Here is a 20,919-nt window from a genome sequence, read left to right as displayed (position 1 = left end):
AAATTGTTCCAATTTGTTTTATTGATAAAATTCTTTTCTTTATTTTTATAGCAATAATTTGGATAAAAGTCCCCTGCATGCTGCCTCCCAATATCATCAATACAACAACAACACCAATAACAAAGGAAATCCAATTCAACAACAGTCATCGAACACATCCTCATCACCCCACCACAATAATTTAGTTACAACAACAACACACCGCCATACCACAATGACATCATCCTCATCCAATGGCCAGTTAAACCAAATGACTAACTCTACCAACCAGGATAAGGTATTGAGTGTCAGTGGCAAAAAGAAGTGCTCCCATTGCGGCGACGAATTAGGTAACTACAACAACTTCTACTGCATCTATGTTGGTTGTGAGTGTTATGCTGAAATGTTAAAAAACAAAAAAAAAAACAAAATCATGAAATCAACATTCAAAATCATTCAGAATTATGATAATTTTGATTATTTACATAGTGTGGGATTCAGTTAGCAGGATGCGGGATCATAACTCCACATTCGTCATTAGATATTTATTTTAAAGGAATGTCAAAGATATTTTCCTAAAATACCTTTGTGAGGTCTTCTTTTCGTTGAAGACCTTTATGAGGTCTTATTTTTATATAAGACTTTTAAGAGAACTTATGTTCGAAGTACAATATGAAGCATTCTTTCCATAAAAAAACCTTTACGACATCTTCTTTTCAAGGAACACTCTTATGAGGTCTCCATTTCGTATAGTACCGTGTTTACATTAGAGCTTTTTCTCGGGTTAACCTTCTTTATGAGGATTCATGTTATGTATACGCAATAAAATTAAAAAAAAAAATTTATAAGACCCTTATGAGGTCTTCTTTTTCGAAGACCCATATTAGGTTATATTTTCGTAGCAATGATATTTTTCTTTATAACCTCAATCTTTAGGCTAACGAAGGTATATACACTGTAATACAATCAAAAATGTCCATCATCGAAATACATTTCAAACGGATCAACTGACTTGGTCCAAACTTTGCAGCTCGTAATACCTTACGCAAAATTAGTTCAAGTTCGAAAATGGTCCACTTCTTCGGGTACCTACCACACAAAAAATTCAAAAATGTTCTCAAACATGGTACGCACAATAACTCTCGAAGGGGTTAGCGATTTGGTCAAAATTTTTTTCTTCCAGCCATATAAGTCCACTCCTAAAGGTACCTCCCACACATATTTAAAAACGTTTGGCAAAATGCAGCTTAAGAAAAGATTTGGGATCTTTTTTTTGTGCAGCAGGTTGTCCTCGCGATCCCTATTACGACGGAATGTTTTTTTTTGGCAGCACCAACTAAAATGACTTATAAGCACAGGAACCTACGAATTGAGTATCCGATTTGGAGAAACCTTGCACACTGTAGAATACCTTCCAAGCGTACATCAAGTTCCAAGCAGTTCCATATCGGACAACACTTTTGGTTACCTCCCTCACAAAACTGCAAAATTTTGGTTTAGGTCCAGTTTAAGGACTGTTCGCGGAACGTTTCCGAAATAATGACGCAAAAACTCTAGAAAAGCCTACGGTAACCAAATACAATGGCTGGTTGGCACGATTGTCTGGGTTAGGTTGTAGGATGCGTAGATGTCGTTGTTAAACTCCACTCGGTCACTATCATTCCATTCTGTTTATCCTGAAAAGAGTGAGGAGAGGAAAATGAAGTGAAATTTACACAAAGCTCCGATTTTGCTTGCGAGTCACAGTACCCGAAGAGTACGAGCCAAATGTCCGATTTCTTTCCCCTTTTCCCCATAAACCCTTCACCTATCACTTCAACTCTTAGAGTAAACATTTACTCTATTTCGAGCAGTTTCACTCCCACTCTTATTTTCCTGAAAAACTCGTACTCTTGACGTACTTGTACTCCCAAAGACTTTTCACACGCGAGTAAAATCGACCAAATCGGAAATATGTTTCGCACGTGACGGAGAAAAATAGAGTTAACTCGATTTTTTTCTACTCGCACAACTACTCTCGCTCGTATTCGAGCGATTTTCAGTCTTGAGTAGAATTCGAGCGAGTATTTTGGAGCTCTGGATTTGCAATCTGAGTAGGTGCTCGATCGTCTCAGTATATTTCCCGTCTTCACTTATTCTGCAGTATTCAATGCTGTTATCAACCTACAGTGGCAGTGATCAGTAATGACCCATACAGCAATTCTGATCTCTGGCTTGCTAAAAAATAGGGTTTGAAGTTCTACGTCCTGAGATTACCGGCCAGATTGACTTCGATACCTTACCGTCATGCCAGATCCTTAGGGGTTTCTCAAAATGGAACTTGTTGAGTTTGTCAAGGAAGAAGTAGATTGGTGGTTTGACACAGTCCTCCACTTGTAGGTCAGAAGACTGAGAACCTGTGGAACTTGTTGAGTTTGTCGAGGAAGTAGCAGAGTGCTGGCTTGACACCACCCTCCACTTGTTGGTCAGAATACTGAGAACCCCGTCTTTCTAGTTTATCAACTAGCTAATTTCCTGGAATAACCCTACCACATGTTTTCAGAACAGATCTGCAATTTTGAAAAGTTTTAGATATTATGGTGAAGCACCCTAGCCATTAGAGCAACCTAACCGAGATAGATCTTTCCAGCACCCACTTATTTCTGGTCGGGATGATTTTGTCAACCGATCCAAGTCCAGAGTTGGCAAAATCTAATTTGTTTCACACCCTGATAATAGGTTTATTATCTGGCTACTTATCCGTTGGATAATGTCTACCTATCCGTTGCCCAAGCCGTTAGCAACGTCATGTATGCCTGATTCTGAAAAAAGTGCTTTTAATGGATGCAGTAATGAGAATTGAAGCCGCTGTACAATAATTAGCTTGAAAAGGTTGGAATTTTTGCTCTCTTCGCTTGTTAGGTGTCGTAGCAGACAGCTACTTTATTCGGAGATCTTAAAATTTATAATTATTAATTAACAAAATTCATCCTAATGCGGCCTATACACTGTGGGCATGCAGGACAGCATTTGTAATAAAAAAAACAAAAAAACATTGTTCCACAACATCCTATACGGGACAAGGGAGACTTCTCTCATATCAATGAGTGCACCCCGATTCATATTTAGCTCAATGATATGGGACCTACTGTTTATCGCCGAGTCCGAACGGCGTGTCTTAAGACACCACTTATGGAGAAGTTTTTCAAGGCTGAAATACTCAGGAAATGTCGCCAACATTACTGAGGGGTATTTTGCCACCGCTGAAAAAGTGTTTGATGTTGCCTGGCCGGGGAATCGAACCCCCGACCTTCTGCGTGCAAGGCGGGCGTGCATACCATTGCACCACGGTGGCACCCACACCGTGGCAGCATTTGTAATAGTATTAGTAAATTTTGACGCATTTTTCAATGTATGTGTGAATATTTTTTACAGTATAGAAATCAAAACTATTTGGATTTTTTAAATGAAACCCTTTCAATCCGGTGAATTTTTTATTAAGTGCTGAAAATGGATATTGAAGGTATTAAGAAGAAATAATATTTGCCATGTTTTGCGGTACGGTAGTTTCTTTCACAGTCGTCTAGTCGTGAGCATTGGACAGCGACATAATAGGTGTTAGATTGTCTCAGTTTCTTCTTCATCTTCGCAAAATCTGTAGTAGGCCACAATTTCATCTCTTTCCCCTTTTGAAAGACATTGATCTTAATCTTTGCGTACGTTTCTCAGTGTTCCTTTTCCATTTTAGTCGATGGTAGAGCACTACCATGAGGTACTTCCGCAGAAAGCTATAGTTGCAAACCATGGTGCGAAATCTGCAAAAACTCTGTTCCTGGTGACTAGGTGTTGACTCCTCCGTTTCCGACCTGTTAAATCGGACCTCTTTCTTCTGTTATCCTTCACTCGGACCCCTTTAACTAATCGCGTTTGTCTGGCGTTCTTCTGATCCGTTGTATTAAGAGTTGAAATTCGAGTACGGCATTATTGTTCTACTGCCTGCGTGGCTGAGTCTGTGCGAATGATCTTAAAGGTAATAGAGCTCTTTTCCCACGAGTTCGGCGTTTTGGCAATTTTTAATATTCTCTCGCTGCCAAACTTTTGGCACACTAGTTGCGCATTGCTTACCACAGTTTGAGACTCTGTTGAAGTTCTTAAACAAAAATTAAAAAAAAAATACAGTTTCTGGCTCTGTCGATGCGTTAGAAGTAAAATTCTTTAAAGTTCGGAAGAATAATTTCGTTTTAAGGAACGTTCGTTTTACAGCATTTTTGGCTCTCTTCAGATTCTTTATCGAAACAATTCACCGAAACCAAAGTGTGATCCTTAGAAACGCTTATTTATGTTCAGTTCGGGACATAAAATATATCCAACAAGTAAGTAAAGGCTGTAGTCTGAATGGGACCGTCTATGTGATGCCCTACACTATTATGCCTGTACATAAGTTTTCACGGCTCAACATTTCTTTTAGGAAGGTAGTAAAGTTATTTGACTATCTGATGACTTAATGCTGGCGATTTTCTCGCTATTTGTGGTGATTTTTGAAGTACGAACTTTTCATACCCTCCACCATAAAATATTCTGAACTAAAATGGAATAATTACTTTTCATTCCTGTCCCCAACTTTAAAATGTCAGATAATGTTTATGTACATTTATGCTTCATTCCGGAGGCCCTTTTTTATGGTGCCTATATCTAACTATGTATGTTGACAATTTTTGGTGGGCTAAAAATTGGGAGGTACTGTTATATAGGGATTATAATAAAAAAAATGGGCCTATGTTGACAGTTTTTGATGGGAGCCTTTAATGTCAAATAACTCCTAATTCGGTTAAAAAATTTAGCTAGAATCTTCAAAATATCGAAAATCGGTACATAACGTGGGAACTTCAAATGTCATTAACAGCTAGTTCGGGGGTATCTGGGCTATACGAAAATATGAACTTTAATGAACCGTTATATGGGGGCTATACCAAAACGTGGACCTATGTCCACAAGTTTTGTCATATAAGTTTATTGACATTTAAGAACTTTAAATGTCAAATTATAGCTACATCGGTCCGAAAATGTAGCTAAAACTGACAAAATACCGTAAATCGGGGGGTACCGTTATATGGGGGCTATACCAAAACGTGGACCTATGTCCACAAGTTTTGTTATATAAGTTTATTGACACTTAAGAACCCTAAGTGTCAAAATATAGCTAAATCGGTCTGAAAATGTAGCTAAAACTGTCAAAATACCGTAAATCGGGGGGTACCGTTATATGGGGGCTATACCAAAACGTGGACCTATGTCCACAACTTTTGTTATATAAGTTTATTGACATTTAAGAACCCTAAATGTCAAATTATAGCTAAATCGGTCTGAAAATGTAGCTAAAACTGTCAAAATACCGTAAATCGGGGGGTACCGTTATATGGGGGCTATACCAAAACGTGGACCTATGTCCACAACTTTTGTTATATAAGTTTATTGACATTTAAGAACCCTAAATGTCAAATTATAGCTACATCGGTCTGAAAATGTAGCTAAAAACGTCAAAATACCGCAAATCGGAGGGTACCGTTATATGGGGGCTATACCAAAACCGATATCCCATCTTCGAACTTCGACCGATATATCCCATCTTCGACCGATATATCCCATCTTCGAACTTGATCTTCCGACGGCTAAAAAAATGGTATTCCCCAATTTTCAGCGAAATCGGTCAACAAATGCGACCTGTATGTTGCGAACGGACGGACGGACATGCATAAATCGACTCAGAAAGTGATTCTATGTATATCCCTAGAAGGAACTATGGGTCTATCTCGCTTCCTTTTGTATGTTACATACAAATGCACTAACACATAATACCCCTTACCACATAGTGGTGTAGGGTATAATAACACTGTGCAACATTTTTAAGGTGATCTTGTGCAAACAATTCGAACTGAGGATTTTTTGAGAGTACAGACCCAAACGACAAGAAACCCTAGTCTGGTTTTGTTGTGTCAGATCCAGCTCGGATTTTATGGCCCCATCTAAACATGGTTAAATATTGAGTTTTTAAAGAACTTCGGGTCTATATCTCTGAAACCAATGCGAATTTTCTTCTGACCTCTGAAGCAAATTTGTAGATAAGGACAAGAATAAAATATTTGGAAAAATAATGAACTCGAAAAACTTCATTTATTACCTCAAATTTCAAAATATATGCAAAAATACCACAATTTTTATACATTTCGCACCGTATCTCCAAAACCGTTAATTTTTTTCTGAATATTTTCTTTTGGAAAAATATTCCCTGGAATGTAATACACAACTCTTCAGAACACGTCATTGTTGTAAAATGTGTTTATCCCGTTGTTTTCAGTACATTTTGCAACGACGATTTAATAAAAATGTCAATAATGTAGTGAAATCCGAAATGCGAGAATAAACTGTTGGTGTGAACTGTGTTTGAAATACGTGTTGTAAAAGATAAGATGCAAAATACCGCTGAAACAACATGAAGTAAGCATTTTAGAGTTTCAGAATGTTCTAAAGAATTGTTGAGAACTTTATTTAGAAGATTTTTGCAAAAGCTTACTTAGTTCAACTTCCAATAGTTTAGCCGATACTGACAAGAATTTCAGCAATTATGTAAAATGTTCTATATTTTATTCTACTAGTTAAGGGTTACAATATTGCTAAAGACAGCAAGGCCAAATTCCTCTTCGTTTCTGAGATAAAGGCCTGAAAATGCAAAAAAGTGTAGATTTAGCCCGGTTTAGATGAGGCCATAAAATCCGAACTGGATCTGACAGGACCAAACCCAACTACGGTTTTTGTAGTCTAAACATGTACTTTCAAAAAATCCATACTAGAAGTTGTTTGCATTTTCAGTGTTGCATAGTGTAACTCAAAATATTAATATTAGGATAGCTTCGCGCCTTTTGCAATAACTCTGACATTTTACCATCAACACCAGCACAGTTGGTAAAGTTCTGACGGTCTACTTTAATTATCAGATTTTCCCCTTGGAATACGTCCAGCAGAAAGAAATAGAGTAGCTGAACCCAGTGTTTTCTATCTTTAAAATTTCAACGCTTTTGGATTTGGCACAAATTTAAGGTTCAGAAGATCTTCTTTAATGTTGGTCACTTTTATTAAAATGTCTCCAACCAAAGCTGGGATATTTGTCATTACAATTATAACACTGTACAACAAAATTGAACTTTTTGTTTTTAAATTACAAGAAACCCCGCACAGATTATGAAATAGGGCCGAAAAAATAAGAAGATACACGTGTATGATATTGTATGTGAAAATGCGGGGATAGTCTACGGATATTGACCAGTGAATATATCCGACATACGAGTCCTAACATCCATGATTTTGAGATGGTCCTAAATACTATAATGATGGCAGCTACTCATACACATACAATATCAGGAACCTATGACTTATCCTGATTACGTTATTTTAGTTTATAGTACTAAAATACGTAATTTTACAAAGTCCGATCTGGGTTATCAATATTTTCCCTATATATATTCACCATAGATATTCCTAAAACAGTTTGGATCGTACACACATAATCTTCTGAAAGAATTTATTATGAAAAAACATCAACAAAATATATTTTGTGAGCGCAGATAACAAAAATTTGAATAAAAACGGTAGAATGTGGTCCTAAATCATATATAAAAAGCGAAAGCTTCTGGAGATGTTAAATACTATAGCTACAAATTTCTTTTGTTCAGAGACTCATAATGAAATTTGATTTGGAACATTTCTTCTTTTGACACAATCCCCAAAAAGTGAAGTATTTTGGGAGATTTTGACTCAGTATGGAATAAATTTTAATTAAGAGTCTAAAAGTTTAACAAATAATTTCTACCTATAATATCTAATTTTGTAACGTCATTTTCCTAACAAAGTATTTTACTTAGATATCTAGTTTGTTTTGGGACTTGCAGTGAAATTGTGTGTAGAATATTTCTTCTTTTAACACCTTTTGTCTAGAACTAAATTTCATGTTACTTTCATGCAAATATTTGGGTGTTTTGTTGGCAAACTTGATGTATATATTTTCTTGATATATATTGTAAATACATATTTCATTTATTCGGCGACTTATATTGAAATTTGATGGGGAATATTTTTGTCTTTGACGTCTTCTATCTATGTGGGACAAAACTTAATAAACTCAGATAAAGTACATCATTAAGTTGAAGAGTTTTCTATTATTCGACCTTTTTTCTTCTTAAAAATTGATAGATTAGTCAAGCTCGAGGTCTATTTTTGTAAATATTTATTTATTTAATCATCAATATTTCGCAATTGCATTGAATTGCTTCATCAGGATTATCTACAAAATACAGATGGATACACAATAACAATAACATCATTAAGCCTAAAACGTGATTTTATTTTTGGCTTATTCCTGGCGTTTAGGCACGATTTAGAGTTTTGGTGTATTCGGGGACCTATAGTAAAATTTTATGACAAATAATTCTGTAGAATATTTTGATCTGATACGATCACATTTTAAAGGAGTTTTTAAACGTTTTTGAAAAAAGAGACCAAAAAGACCAGTTTTGTGACTCGCATGAGGGTTGATTTTCTTCACAAAAAGATAGCTCGAATTGTTGTCAGTAATATTGCCAAAGACACTTTATACCTAAAATGCAAGGATTCCAAGGAATCTGATGTCGAATATTTCAAAACCTGTAAAAATGGGCGGAACTTGCCACGCCTATTGAGGTTACTTCCCGAGGTAAACTTTCAAAACGCTGATACGCGTGTCTTCTTTTTTTCGGCCCTCTTTCATAATCTGGCCGAATTATCTAGTAATTATTTTTCGTGTTGTACAGTGTAATCGAAAAATGTAATGACTTGGCGACATATTTTTTTTCTACAGTTTTTTCCCTAGTATTGAGTACCTCATATTTGAATTTTCAATGCATTCACTCATAACATTGTATTTGTATAAACGTTTAGTATATAACAATATAATGTCAGAAAAATTTGGAAAATTTCTAATCTGATTTTCTTATCTTAACCTCTCTTTTTACATGTCTGAACGGAAAACATTCTTTTTCAATATTTTTTATAATTTTTATAATTATCAAAATTTGTTAATATTATTATTTTCACATCAGATTTGGGTTGCACCGATGAAAAATGTCGTCACACTCATCGTGAATTAAAATATATTGTCTGGGTTTAAGTTTATATTAAAAAAATATTTAAAAAATCTTAATAAACAAAAAAATTTTAATTTTTTACAATAAATACAACGAAAATAAGAATATTATATCAATTTAATGATAAAAGAAAGTCTGATTTGACTGCCAATTAAAAACAAACAAAAAAAAGAAAAAACCCACCAACAAACAATTAGTAAACAGGAAAAAAAAAACTGAACAATAATCCCCTCCTTCAATAAAACAAAAATAAAAACGCGGTTTCAATACGAGCTTCAGAAAATTAGTTTTGACTAAAAAATCATTAATTATATGTAAAACTTTTTATAAGGCCTTATGTAAAGCCTTAATAAATAAGGTCTTAGATTTTTGTGTATGTTTCTCTGAGACGATTCGAAATTAAATTCCTTCGAATTACTATTGAACCCCAGGTTTTGGAGACAATATTCCAATATTATTTTAAGAGACCCAATAGTGGGTAGTAATTCCAACGAATTCTTTTTGAAATTGTCTTAGAGAAACGGCATTATTATTATTATTATTATTATTATTATTATTATTATTATTATTATTATTATTATTATTATTATTATTATTATTATTATTATTATTATTGTTATTATTATTATTATTATTATTATTATTATTATTATTATTATTATTATTATTATTATTATTATTATTATTATTATTATTATTATTATTATTATTATTATTATTATTATTATTATTATTATTATTATTATTATTATTATTATTATTATTATTATTATTATTATTATTATTATTATTATTATTATTATTATTATTATTATTATTATTATTATTATTATTATTATTATTATTATTATTATTATTATTATTATTATTATTATTATTATTATTATTATTATTATTATTATTATTATTATTATTATTATTATTATTATTATTATTATTATTATTATTATTATTATTATTATTATTATTATTATTATTATTATTATTATTATTATTATTATTATTATTATTATTATTATTATTATTATTATTATTATTATTATTATTATTATTATTATTATTATTATTATTATTATTATTATTATTATTATTATTATTATTATTATTATTATTATTATTATTATTATTATTATTATTATTATTATTATTATTATTATTATTATTATTATTATTATTATTATTATTATTATTATTATTATTATTATTATTATTATTATTATTATTATTATTAGTATTATTATTATTATTATTATTATTATTATTATTATTATTATTGTTATTATTATTATTATTATTATTATTATTATTATTATTATTATTATTATTATTATTATTATTATTATTATTATTATTATTATTATTATTATTATTATTATTATTATTATTATTATTATTATTATTATTATTATTATTATTATTATTATTATTATTATTATTATTATTATTATTATTATTATTATTATTATTATTATTATTATTATTATTATTATTATTACTATTATTATTATTATTATTATTATTATTATTATTATTATTATTATTATTATTATTATTATTATTATTATTATTATTATTATTATTATTATTATTATTATAAAAAATACAATTTCTTTTAATATAAATATAAAAATAATGCAAACAAGACTTAACACCCATCAACCAACCTTAGTTTAAAACCATTTTTTTATTTTATTTTTTTTTTATTTTTTATCATTTTATTTTTATTTTTTTAATTTATTCATTTTTTTATTTTGTTTGTTCAATCCCCCATTTTAGGACGTGGAGCTGCCATGATTATTGAATCACTATTGCTATTCTATCACATAAACTGCTTTAAATGCTGTGTCTGTCATGTCCAGCTCGGCGATGGCCTCAATGGTACCGATGTCCGAGTGCGTAATCACAAATTACATTGTCAGAATTGTTATTCCAGTGATGATGGCATCAAATTCAGTTGTGTCTGAACAAAAAGAAATGCGAGAAAGAGCAAAAGCGAAAAATGAAAGGAAAAATGCGATGAAGAAATTTAATCAACAAATTGTTGTTATTGTTAGTAATTAAGGCTTATGCTTAAAAAAACACACTTACACACATACACCCCCCTAAACACACACAACTAATACATATTTGTTAACCAAGTTAATTAATAGTGTATTTTGCATAATGTATGTTTGTTTGTATGTTAAATGCAGCTCTGTTTTTTTCGTGTTTTATTCCTCTCAAGACAAATCATAAAAAAAATATTAAAATTCGAAAAAAATCTGAAAATTCGAAAAAATCCTACATTTTTTAAAAGTGTTTTTTGAGCTAATATAAAGTATTTTGTAATTGGTGTTAATTACATTTTTATAAAAAAAAATTATTAACGAAAATCTGGGTCAATTTTAAAACTTATGCAAAAATCTCAGCCCTCAGATTTTAATGCTCTCTATATACAAATACTACATATTTCTGCAAATTATTACAACACTGTGCTATAGATAAAAAAAACAGGACACAATGATTTGTAATGTTAAACAACTTTGGAATTTGAGGTTATGATTTCAATTGTCAAAATTGTTCCATTAGGGGAATGGAAGAACAATCTCTTTGCTTTACATTATTAATTTAAAAGCTTAAAGATTTGTTTATATTGTATACATTACAAAATATTTGTAAAACTTCTTAACATAACCTCACATTTTGAGATTAAGCAACAAAAACTTTTGGAAAATTTCTTGATAAATAACTCCATTTATTGGAAGAACTAAGACTAAGCTTAAAGATTTGTGTATAGTGTTTACATTTTTTTTGTTATTTGTAAAACTTCTTAACATAACCTCTCATTTTGAGGTTAACCTAAAAAAATTTTGCAAAATTTCCTGATAGGTATTTAACACATTTCCTTATAATGTCTATGGCACAGTGTTATCAATCAATCAAACGAAACGAAAACCAAATCCAAACATAAATTAATGGCTTACAAAAGAAAAAAAATATGAACAAAAAAAAAAACGAAATTTATTTAAAGCAAAAAAACTGTTTTACTTTGGAAATATTTTATTGCTTGATATACAATCTTAAAGAAAAATCTCTCTATACATATACATATATGGAATGTTATGATAATTATTATTGATAAATGTTAATGAAGTTACAAAACCAGCGGAAAATATTAAGAAAAAATAAATAATAAAACTGTTAAAACGAATTATACAAACAACAATAACATATATTTACAATATTTATAAAATATTAAAAACAAAAATTATAAATTAAAAAATTTAAAAAAAAAATTGTATCATATCATTATTTAATTTTTATTATTATTATTATTTTATATAAATGTATGTTAATTATTAAGTTTATATATAACAATGTGTTTTTTTAATAACAAAATAAAAAACATAAATAAAAAAATTAAGTTTGATCAAATTGGATACTGGTTAATAAATCAAAAAAATAAATTGGAGACCCTTAAAACAAAGAAAACAACAACTCCTAATTTCCTGTAAAATAAACCCATGTAGCATTAAAAATTTAAACTTTTTCCTAAACTACAAAACCAATGTTAAATAAATATGTTAAACGGTGTATTGAATTTGGCTTTAAAATTGTACATTTTTTAAAAAAGAAAATATTTAAATTAATCTCGCTATTTTATTTTTCTATATTATTGTTATATGTGTGTTTTTATTTTTTATTTTTCTTCCATATTTACAATAAATAATAATAAAATAAAAAATATCTAACAATACATAAAAACATATAGTTATTACATATCTCTCTACCCTAATCTACCTACCACCCAATAAACAAACAAGTTAATTTGTAATAAACCATGTTTTTAAACACAAATTTATTTTCTTTTTCTTTATTTTACTTTCATTTCTTATCAACTTTTTTATATATAAATATTTCTTTTTTTACCAATGTCGTTTTTTTCACGTCTATGTATGTATCTTTTAAAAAACAAAAAACATCAATATTTCTGTAAAAAGTTATACTTGAAGTATCATTATTATTAATATAAAATTATTATAACAATTATGATTAAACAAGAAAAAAAGAAACGTATATTTTATTTGTATTCACCTTGTCCTCTCTTTTTATTATTCGAGAAAAATGTTAGTTGTTTAATCACAAATCAATAAAAATCACAAAAAATTAAAAAAAAATCGATAGTGTTTTATTTATTTGAGAAGTGTCGGGGGAGGTACCTGAAGGAATGCATTGACATAGTCCATCTTGGAACTGGACCCAATCTTGGGATACACTCCGTTCCTAGTGATCGTGTCACTCATGTTATTTGGACATCATATGATTTTTAGAGCTTGTGGGTAATTGTGTCAGGAAGCATAGACATGCCCACGAAAAAAATACTACCTTTGGTTAAAAATTCAAAACGATTCTAGAACCGACCATATACTGCGCACAAGCGAAAATTTTTGAGCTATTGTTTGTTTTTCTTCGATCTTTACGTAACTTTGTGGAAAATATTACGATATGAACAGTAGGGATATAACTTTTTGCACTTTTTTGCAAATATCAAAAATACCACCACATAGCCGTGTAGAGCATGAAAAACTATTATGAAATACGGTGTCAATTTTTCTCTACCGCGAAAAAAGTTTCCGCACCAAATGCATTGAAGTTCTGTAATGCATTTTTTAATTTTATCTGTCATAACAACATATTTGCTTTTCATTAAAATTTTTATTTTTTTGTAATCTAATTTAAAATCATTATCAAAGCGTTCTAGACCAATTTGTTCTCAAATCGCGCCATTTCGGACCATATTAGGATTTTTTGACCCTATTGCAATTTTTGGTTTTTCTTTATAAACTCGTGAATTTTATGTTTATATTTTTTTAACCTATCGGACAAGATAATATGGGGTCATTTGCAACGAATTCACGAAAGTTACAGGCTGTTTTTGTTGACTTTGCCTGTGAGAATTGTATTTTTTTCTATAAATATTTATTCAAACAAAGCAAATTTAAAATTATAAGTAGAAAAAGCATCAAAAGGGTTTTAGTAATCAATGTTGGTGCGGAGACATTTTTCACCGAATCGATCTTAGAAACGCGTTTTCATTATTAGGACAAAATTCCCCACATGGTACTGGTGTTGTATTGTTGTAGAAAACAAATACGATTCTCAGAAGCAAAGTCAACCAAAAAGCCTGTAACTTTCGCGAATTCGTTGCAAATGACCCCATATTCTCTTGTCCGATAGGTTAAACAAATATAAACATAAAATTCACGAGTTTATAAAGAAAAACCAAAAATTGCAATAGTGTCAAAAAATCCTAATATGGTCCAAAATGGCGTGATTTGAGAACAGTCAGATAATTTTTTGATCAGTCGATATAACCATGTCCGTCTGTTGAAATCAAGATACAGCTCGCAATTTTTAAGATAGAGCTTTGTAATTTGATATAGAAGTTTCTATTACTCATAGGATATTTGGTATTACAAATGGGCTTTATCGGTCCACGTTTTCATATAACCCCCATAGAATGGTACCAACCGATTTTCGGTATTTTGAAGATTTTAGCCTCATTATCACACAGAAATGGCTGAAATTTGGTACTTAGCTTTCTCCAACAAATTTGTCGGTATATGTCTACGCCTTCATATAGCCCCCATAGAACGATACCTCCCGATTTTCGTTATTTTGAAGGTTGTGGTCACAATAATCCACCGAAATGGCTGAAATTTGATACTTGTCAAATGGCTGAAATTTGGTTTTTGTATTGTCAGTATAGGTCCACGCCTTCATATAGCCCCCCATAGAACGTACCTCCAGATTTTCGGTGTTTTAAAGGTTGTTGCCTCAATATTCCTCATAAATGGCATGAAATTAGTATTTGGTCTTCGTTGGGGGTATAAAACTTTCCCCCAGAAACTTGTCGGTACAGGCGAACGACTAAGTATAGCCCCCATAGAACGGTACCTCCCTATTTCCGGTATTTTGAAGGTTGTGGCCTCAATATTCCACCGAAATGGTTGACATTTGGTATTTGGTCTTCATTTGGGGTACTAAACGTTCCATATGAAATTTGTCGGTATAGGTCCACGCCTTCATATAGCCCCCCATAGAACGTACCTCCCGATTTTCGGTGTTTTGAAGGTTGTGGCCTCAATATTCCTCTGAAATTGGTGAAATTTGGTATTTAGTCTTCGTTGGGGGTATAAAACTTTCCCCCAGAACCTTGTTGGTACAGGCCAACGACTTAGTATAGTCCCCATAGAACGGTACCTCCCAATTTTCGGTATTTTGAAGGTTGTGGCCTCAATATTCCACCGAAATGGCTGATATTTGGTATCGGTCTTCATTTGGGGTACTAAACGTTTCATATGAAATTTGTCGGTATAGGTTCACGCCTTCATATAGTCCTCATGAAGGGTACCACCAGATTTTCGGTATTTTTAAGATTTTAGCCTCATTATCACATCGAAATGGTTGAAATTTGGTATTTGGTCTTTGTTGGAGGTAAAAGCCTTTGTGACTGAAATTCGTGGGTATAGGTGCACGTTTCGATATAGGCCCCATAGAACGCTACCTCCAGATTTTCGTAATTCTGAAGGTTGTGACGTCAATATCCCACTGAAAGACTGAAATTTGTTATTTAGTCTTCCATGGGATTAAAAAATATCCCTGAAGAGAATTATGAGTATAGGTCCGTGGGTTCCTATATCCCCCAACGAAACGTACCTTTTGATTTTCGGTATTTTGAAGTGTTTACCGAAATATCGGAACTTTTGTATTTAGTCTTGTTTGAGTCTAAAAATTTTTGGCCAGAAATTTGTAGGTATAGATCGATGTTTTGATTTTGAGCCCCCATGGAACGGTATCTCCCGAATTTCGGTATATTGAAGGTTTGCAACCTTGTTTTACCGAACTTGTTGAAATTTGGTATTTAGTCTTCTTCATAAACGAAAGGAAACTAATTGTTCCATTTTACTTTAATACAACTCGTGGTGGAAGGTATAACATGTACGTAAATCCAATGCTGTGTAAACGTGCTATTATATTATATAGTCTACAAGTTTAACGTCCAAAAATTCATATTTGATCTATGTCCTGGCGACCAAGTTTATGTTTAAGTTTTTATTTATTGAGTCTTTTTTTATGACAATGAACATAAATGAATTAGATACATAGTATGAAAAACTTATGACTATAATGTTTTATCGTAATGACATGACAGAAATTTCAGCACCTAGCTTTTACATAAAAAGTGAAATTAAATGTGGGTGGATATACACAATTTGGAGTTACATTCCTGGCGCCCAAGTAATCCCACAATTGAACTGTGTTTGTGCCTAAAAGTATGCAACATTATTGTTTGAATTTCTAATATTTATTTAATCGTTTATTACCGTTACAATTTTCTCCCATAAACCATAACTGCTGCAAAGATAACCGTAAAAACATTCTACGCATGCCCGGCAAATGTCAATGGTATACCAAAACAATTGTTAACTGTTATACGGAAAAAAAAGAAAAAATAATTCAATTATAACACACGCAGCTGATACAAGTGACAGGAAAGGACGACCCATAATATACAACAACAAATGTTTTCTTGAAAATAAATAAATCAAAAATGGATAATAATTCCGAGGCGTTAGCAAAGAAAACCAACAACAGTGTGGACCTTACCAAGCAGGAGCAGATGAAACCACGCGCGTTTATACGAGGGACAAGTGGTCACCTATTGCAGCAATTGAATGAGTTTAGAAAGCGAGAACAGGTATGTGTGTGTGTTTATTTGTTAGGTGTCTGTATAGTATATTTTCTTCCCTCCGCCAGTTCACTGATGTTGTTTTACTGGGCTGTGATGGCACCCGTATATCTGCCCATCGTAACATCTTAGCTGCCGCTAGTCCCTATTTCATGGCCATGTTTAGTGGCCATTTTCCCGAAAGTGATCAACCGGAAATATATCTACCCGAAATCGATACACAATGTCTGCAATTGGTGGTGGAATTTATTTACACAGGCCTAGTAGATATAAGCGATGATTATGTCCAGCAGTTAATGCAGACGGCTTCATTTCTTCAGTTGGATCATTTATCGGATATGTGCGGAGAGCATATGGGTGAACTATTGGATCCGGAGAATTGTTTGGGTTTTAAACATTTCGCTGAGAAGCAAAATAATCAAATTCTCCTGGAAATGGCCAAAGATTATATTATAACACATTTTCAAGATGTCGTCCAGTGTGAAGAGTTCTATGAAATGTCCTATGAAGAGGTGAGTAAAGTAAGGAGGCATGGAATAAGATAACAAAAGTGGTTTAAAATGAAAACCATGTGCAGAATTTGTGGACAAAGTATGAGGGCTATATAAAAAGGTTTTGGAACTAATTCAGTTAAGCAAATCTCTTGTAGAGATGCCGAGGCCATACTTTGTCTGAAAAGACTTCATTTCTTGTATCTTAAACTTCTTCTTCTTGCCTCTTTCAGCTGGTACCGATTCTCAGCAACAATGAACTCTTCATGCATTCCGACGACACCATACTCCAGGGCATTGTACGTTGGGCGGAATATATGCCCGAACAGCGACTATCATATCTATCACAACTCCTGCGTTTCATACATCCCATGTGTGTATCGGCCGAAGTGACGAGATCACTGACTACCCTTCAGAAACAAAACGATTGCTCCCAGTGGTTGAGTGAGGTCCAACACTATGAGGGTAGCTCTGAATGGCGTATATTTTTGGTGGATAAAATGGGTCGCAATCCTGAAACATGTCGCTACGACTTGAAAACAGGCACCATGTTGACTCTGAAACCACCTCCAAGGCCAGCATTTGCCATTAGCCTGGCGGCCTATAAAAATATACTCTACATTCAGGGAGGTAGCATTGGACGTAGTACAAACAATTGTTATTACTATAACATTTATCGTGATCAATGGCATGATTTGACACCGCTGCAGGTAAAGCGTTCGCATCATCGTTCGCTGATAGTCAATGATTGTCTCTATGCCATTGGCGGCAATTCTTCGAATGGCATAACCAACTCCGTGGAATATCTCAATTTGGCAACGAATAAATCCGACTTTTGTAAACCCATGCTGGTGCATCGCAGCTCCATGGGTGCTGTGGTCCATGGGGAATGTATGTATGTCATGGGTGGTGAAGAGGAGATACGCAGCTACAACTGCCTCGAACGTTATGATCCCCGAGAAAACTCCTGGCAATTCTTGGCGCCCATGAATGATGTCAAAGGTTATTGCTCCAGTGCTGTGCTGGGCGACAATATCTACTGTTGTGAGGGCCTGGGCATGTGCATGGAACGTTATGATATGCGTGCCAATCGTTGGGAAGTTATAGACTTTGGTGAAGAACGGGAATTTTATGAAATTTTCACCGTCGACAATCAATTATATTCAACATGTGGTGATTTTATTGCCCACTATGAAATGGACTCAAATCGTTGGGCGGTCATTCATCGGTTTCCCTATGTGCGGGATTGGGATTATGCTGTGGCAATGAATATGGTCAATTATGGTATTGAAGAGGAATGACGTTAAATGTTTTTCGTTCGCTCTTCATTCAAAAATTGTGTTGTTGTTTTAGCTTAAGTAAGGAAAACAAAAAATGTTAGAGACAAATAAAAAATTAAACAAATTAGTTGTTGGAAAAGCGGCGCGAAGTTTTATTTACCCCATTACGGTAAGTACACTCAAAAAATAGTAGATAGTCGAAATTAAAATTTTTATTTTATAAAAAACAGTATTTTTATATATGTTATCCCTCGTTATCCTGAGGACTGAGGGTATCCTAAGGATAACGAGGGTATATACACTCTTCATCGAAATATGGAGAGGTAAAGGTTAAACAGTTCAGGAGATATGACCCCTCCTTGGGGAACCCCCTGCTTCACTCCGAATTCCACAAACGACTGGCGTCGGCACATATAGTTGATCACCCAACGTTTTAAACACGGCTGGAGAGTAGTCTTCTCTATATCCTCGAACAGCTTGGCATGGTTGACGGTATCGAAGGTCTTTGATAGGTCAAGAGCCACCATGACTGTTCGGTCGCACGGTCTTTTCTTGTTCTGTCATCTACTGATACATCCACACATATCTAATGCAGTACTATGCATTTTCCGAAATTCATGTTAATGTTGGACAACTGGAAAACAGCTTCTCATTGTGGGGAGGAGTAGAGCCTTTAGAATCGTTGCTACTGGCGACAGAAGTGAAATTGGCCCGTACGATTCACCTCTGCTGGGCCTCACCTTGCCACACAAAAAAAAGCCACCCTGAAAATTTTGATTAAAAGCTTTATCACCATATTTTTGTCGAATGGCGATAAAATATTACGAATATATAGGGAAAATGTTTATCAAACATGAAAATGTTACTAGAAAGCGATCAATAAACGCATTCAAACAAATAATTTATTGAAATTTGTTTATGGTTATTAATAAATTTCTGTAGTTAAAATGGTTTTCAACGTTTGTCGCATGTTCTCGCTCTCAAGAGCGAGAGAAACAACATTATTAGGGCATAAAGAGAGCGCTACAACAATATGTTGTGTTTTGTTCTTGAGATTTGAGTATCGTTGCTATGTATTTTTCAAAGCATGGTCATGGAATTTTTGCGGCATGAAGGGATGGAGCGTTTGTGTGGCATTTGGCTTGTTTATTTATTTGTGCTCGGGTGAAGGCTTGTATGTAAGTTTGTTACTGTTTTCGTTACTGATTTTTATGAACCTAACAAACGAAGAGGGTGGTTTAGGAAGGCAGATAACATTTTTTAACCATCAGTTTGGTTTATTTTAGCAGTTTCTTTAAAGCAGTCGTGGTATGTGGCTCGGTTGTGCATAAATCTGTATTTGTGTTGATAATTTTGTTTTATTTGGTCCAATTTGTGTGTTTTCTTAAAGTAAAGCGCTCGGCACATACGGTGCGTTGTGCGTTGCGTTACAACAACCACATGAAAAAAGTGTAAGTAAAGCCAAGTTTTTTGAAAAACAACAATATGGCTGACGCATTAAAGTTAAACATAATTTAACTGTTTTGGGACAACGCGTGTCCCAATGTGTCACTAAACGGAACGAATGTGCCGAGGGCTTAAAGGTGTTTTTCAAGTAAATTAAATGGCCAATACATTTTATAATTGAATTCACGAATATGAAAAAGGATAATAAGAATATTTTATTGGACAAAGAAGCAACCGCATGTGATATTGGTAATAACATCAAAACATTTTATATATTTGAAATATATATAGATGTACTATTTCTCACATTACAGATACCTATTTTCTGCTGATTATTTTCAATGTGGCAGAAGAATGTGTTTTATTTCACAACGTTCAATGATGTTCCCTGTATTTTATATTTAAAAGTGATTTATTTGTTTTCTTATATTAAAATTAATGTGTGGCACTAAATAATTATGTACTTCTGTTATTAATTATTCCATTCCGTTTTTGTTTCTTTCATCTGTTATTTTTTATGTACCTATGCGTCTGATGTTGTTTTTGTACTTGGCATTTCAATTAATTAAATAACCACCACCCTTTATAAATGTGTGTATGTATCTTTTTGTAGCTTTTGGGTTTGTATTTAAAAAAAAAAATAATTGTAAATATGAATATTTTTTTATTGATTGGAAAAAAAGCATTCAACAATTTTTTTAATCAAGAAAATATTTTGTTTTTATCAAGCAAAATGTGGAATATTTAGTTAAATAATTTTGTCAATATGTGAAAGGTTTTTTCAGTTCAAAATAAAAAAATCGATAAATATTTTAATCAATATTACAATTTTATTTTAT

The 20,919-nt window shown here is 32.4% G+C and overlaps 2 protein-coding genes across 8 annotated transcripts in view; both read left to right on the top strand.

Annotated features, from left to right (window-relative positions):
* The window catches only part of smash (smallish), a 393,042-nt gene extending 381,911 nt beyond the window's left edge, over positions 1-11,131 (top strand). For 5 of the 7 annotated variants that reach the window (XM_073984255.1, XM_073984264.1, XM_073984273.1 and 2 more), the window contains 2 exons: positions 52-329; positions 10,908-11,131. In XM_073984255.1, coding sequence (XP_073840356.1) covers positions 52-329; positions 10,908-11,095 — 466 coding nt within the window. In that variant the 3' untranslated portion in view covers positions 11,096-11,131. Of the gene's footprint in view, positions 1-51; positions 366-9,086; positions 9,310-10,907 lie in introns of those variants that run through there. The other 2 variants (XM_073984301.1, XM_073984290.1) reach the window with 2 other exon arrangements.
* Positions 11,132-16,611: 5,480 nt separating this feature from the next.
* LOC141402586 (kelch-like protein 3) lies at positions 16,612-18,773 on the top strand. Its single transcript, XM_073984193.1, has 3 exons — positions 16,612-16,872; positions 16,932-17,375; positions 17,588-18,773. Exons 1-3 carry the CDS (start codon positions 16,726-16,728, stop codon positions 18,653-18,655), a joined length of 1,659 nt encoding a protein of 552 aa, XP_073840294.1. The 5' UTR covers positions 16,612-16,725; the 3' UTR covers positions 18,656-18,773.
* Positions 18,774-20,919: the final 2,146 nt, after the last annotated feature.

This window comes from Musca autumnalis, unplaced genomic scaffold (assembly GCF_047663935.1).
Source record: "Musca autumnalis isolate F117 unplaced genomic scaffold, ASM4766393v1 scaffold_1, whole genome shotgun sequence".
In the NCBI taxonomy this organism is placed as follows: Eukaryota; Metazoa; Arthropoda; class Insecta; order Diptera; family Muscidae; genus Musca; species Musca autumnalis.
This window is presented reverse-complemented; position numbering and strand designations above follow the sequence as displayed.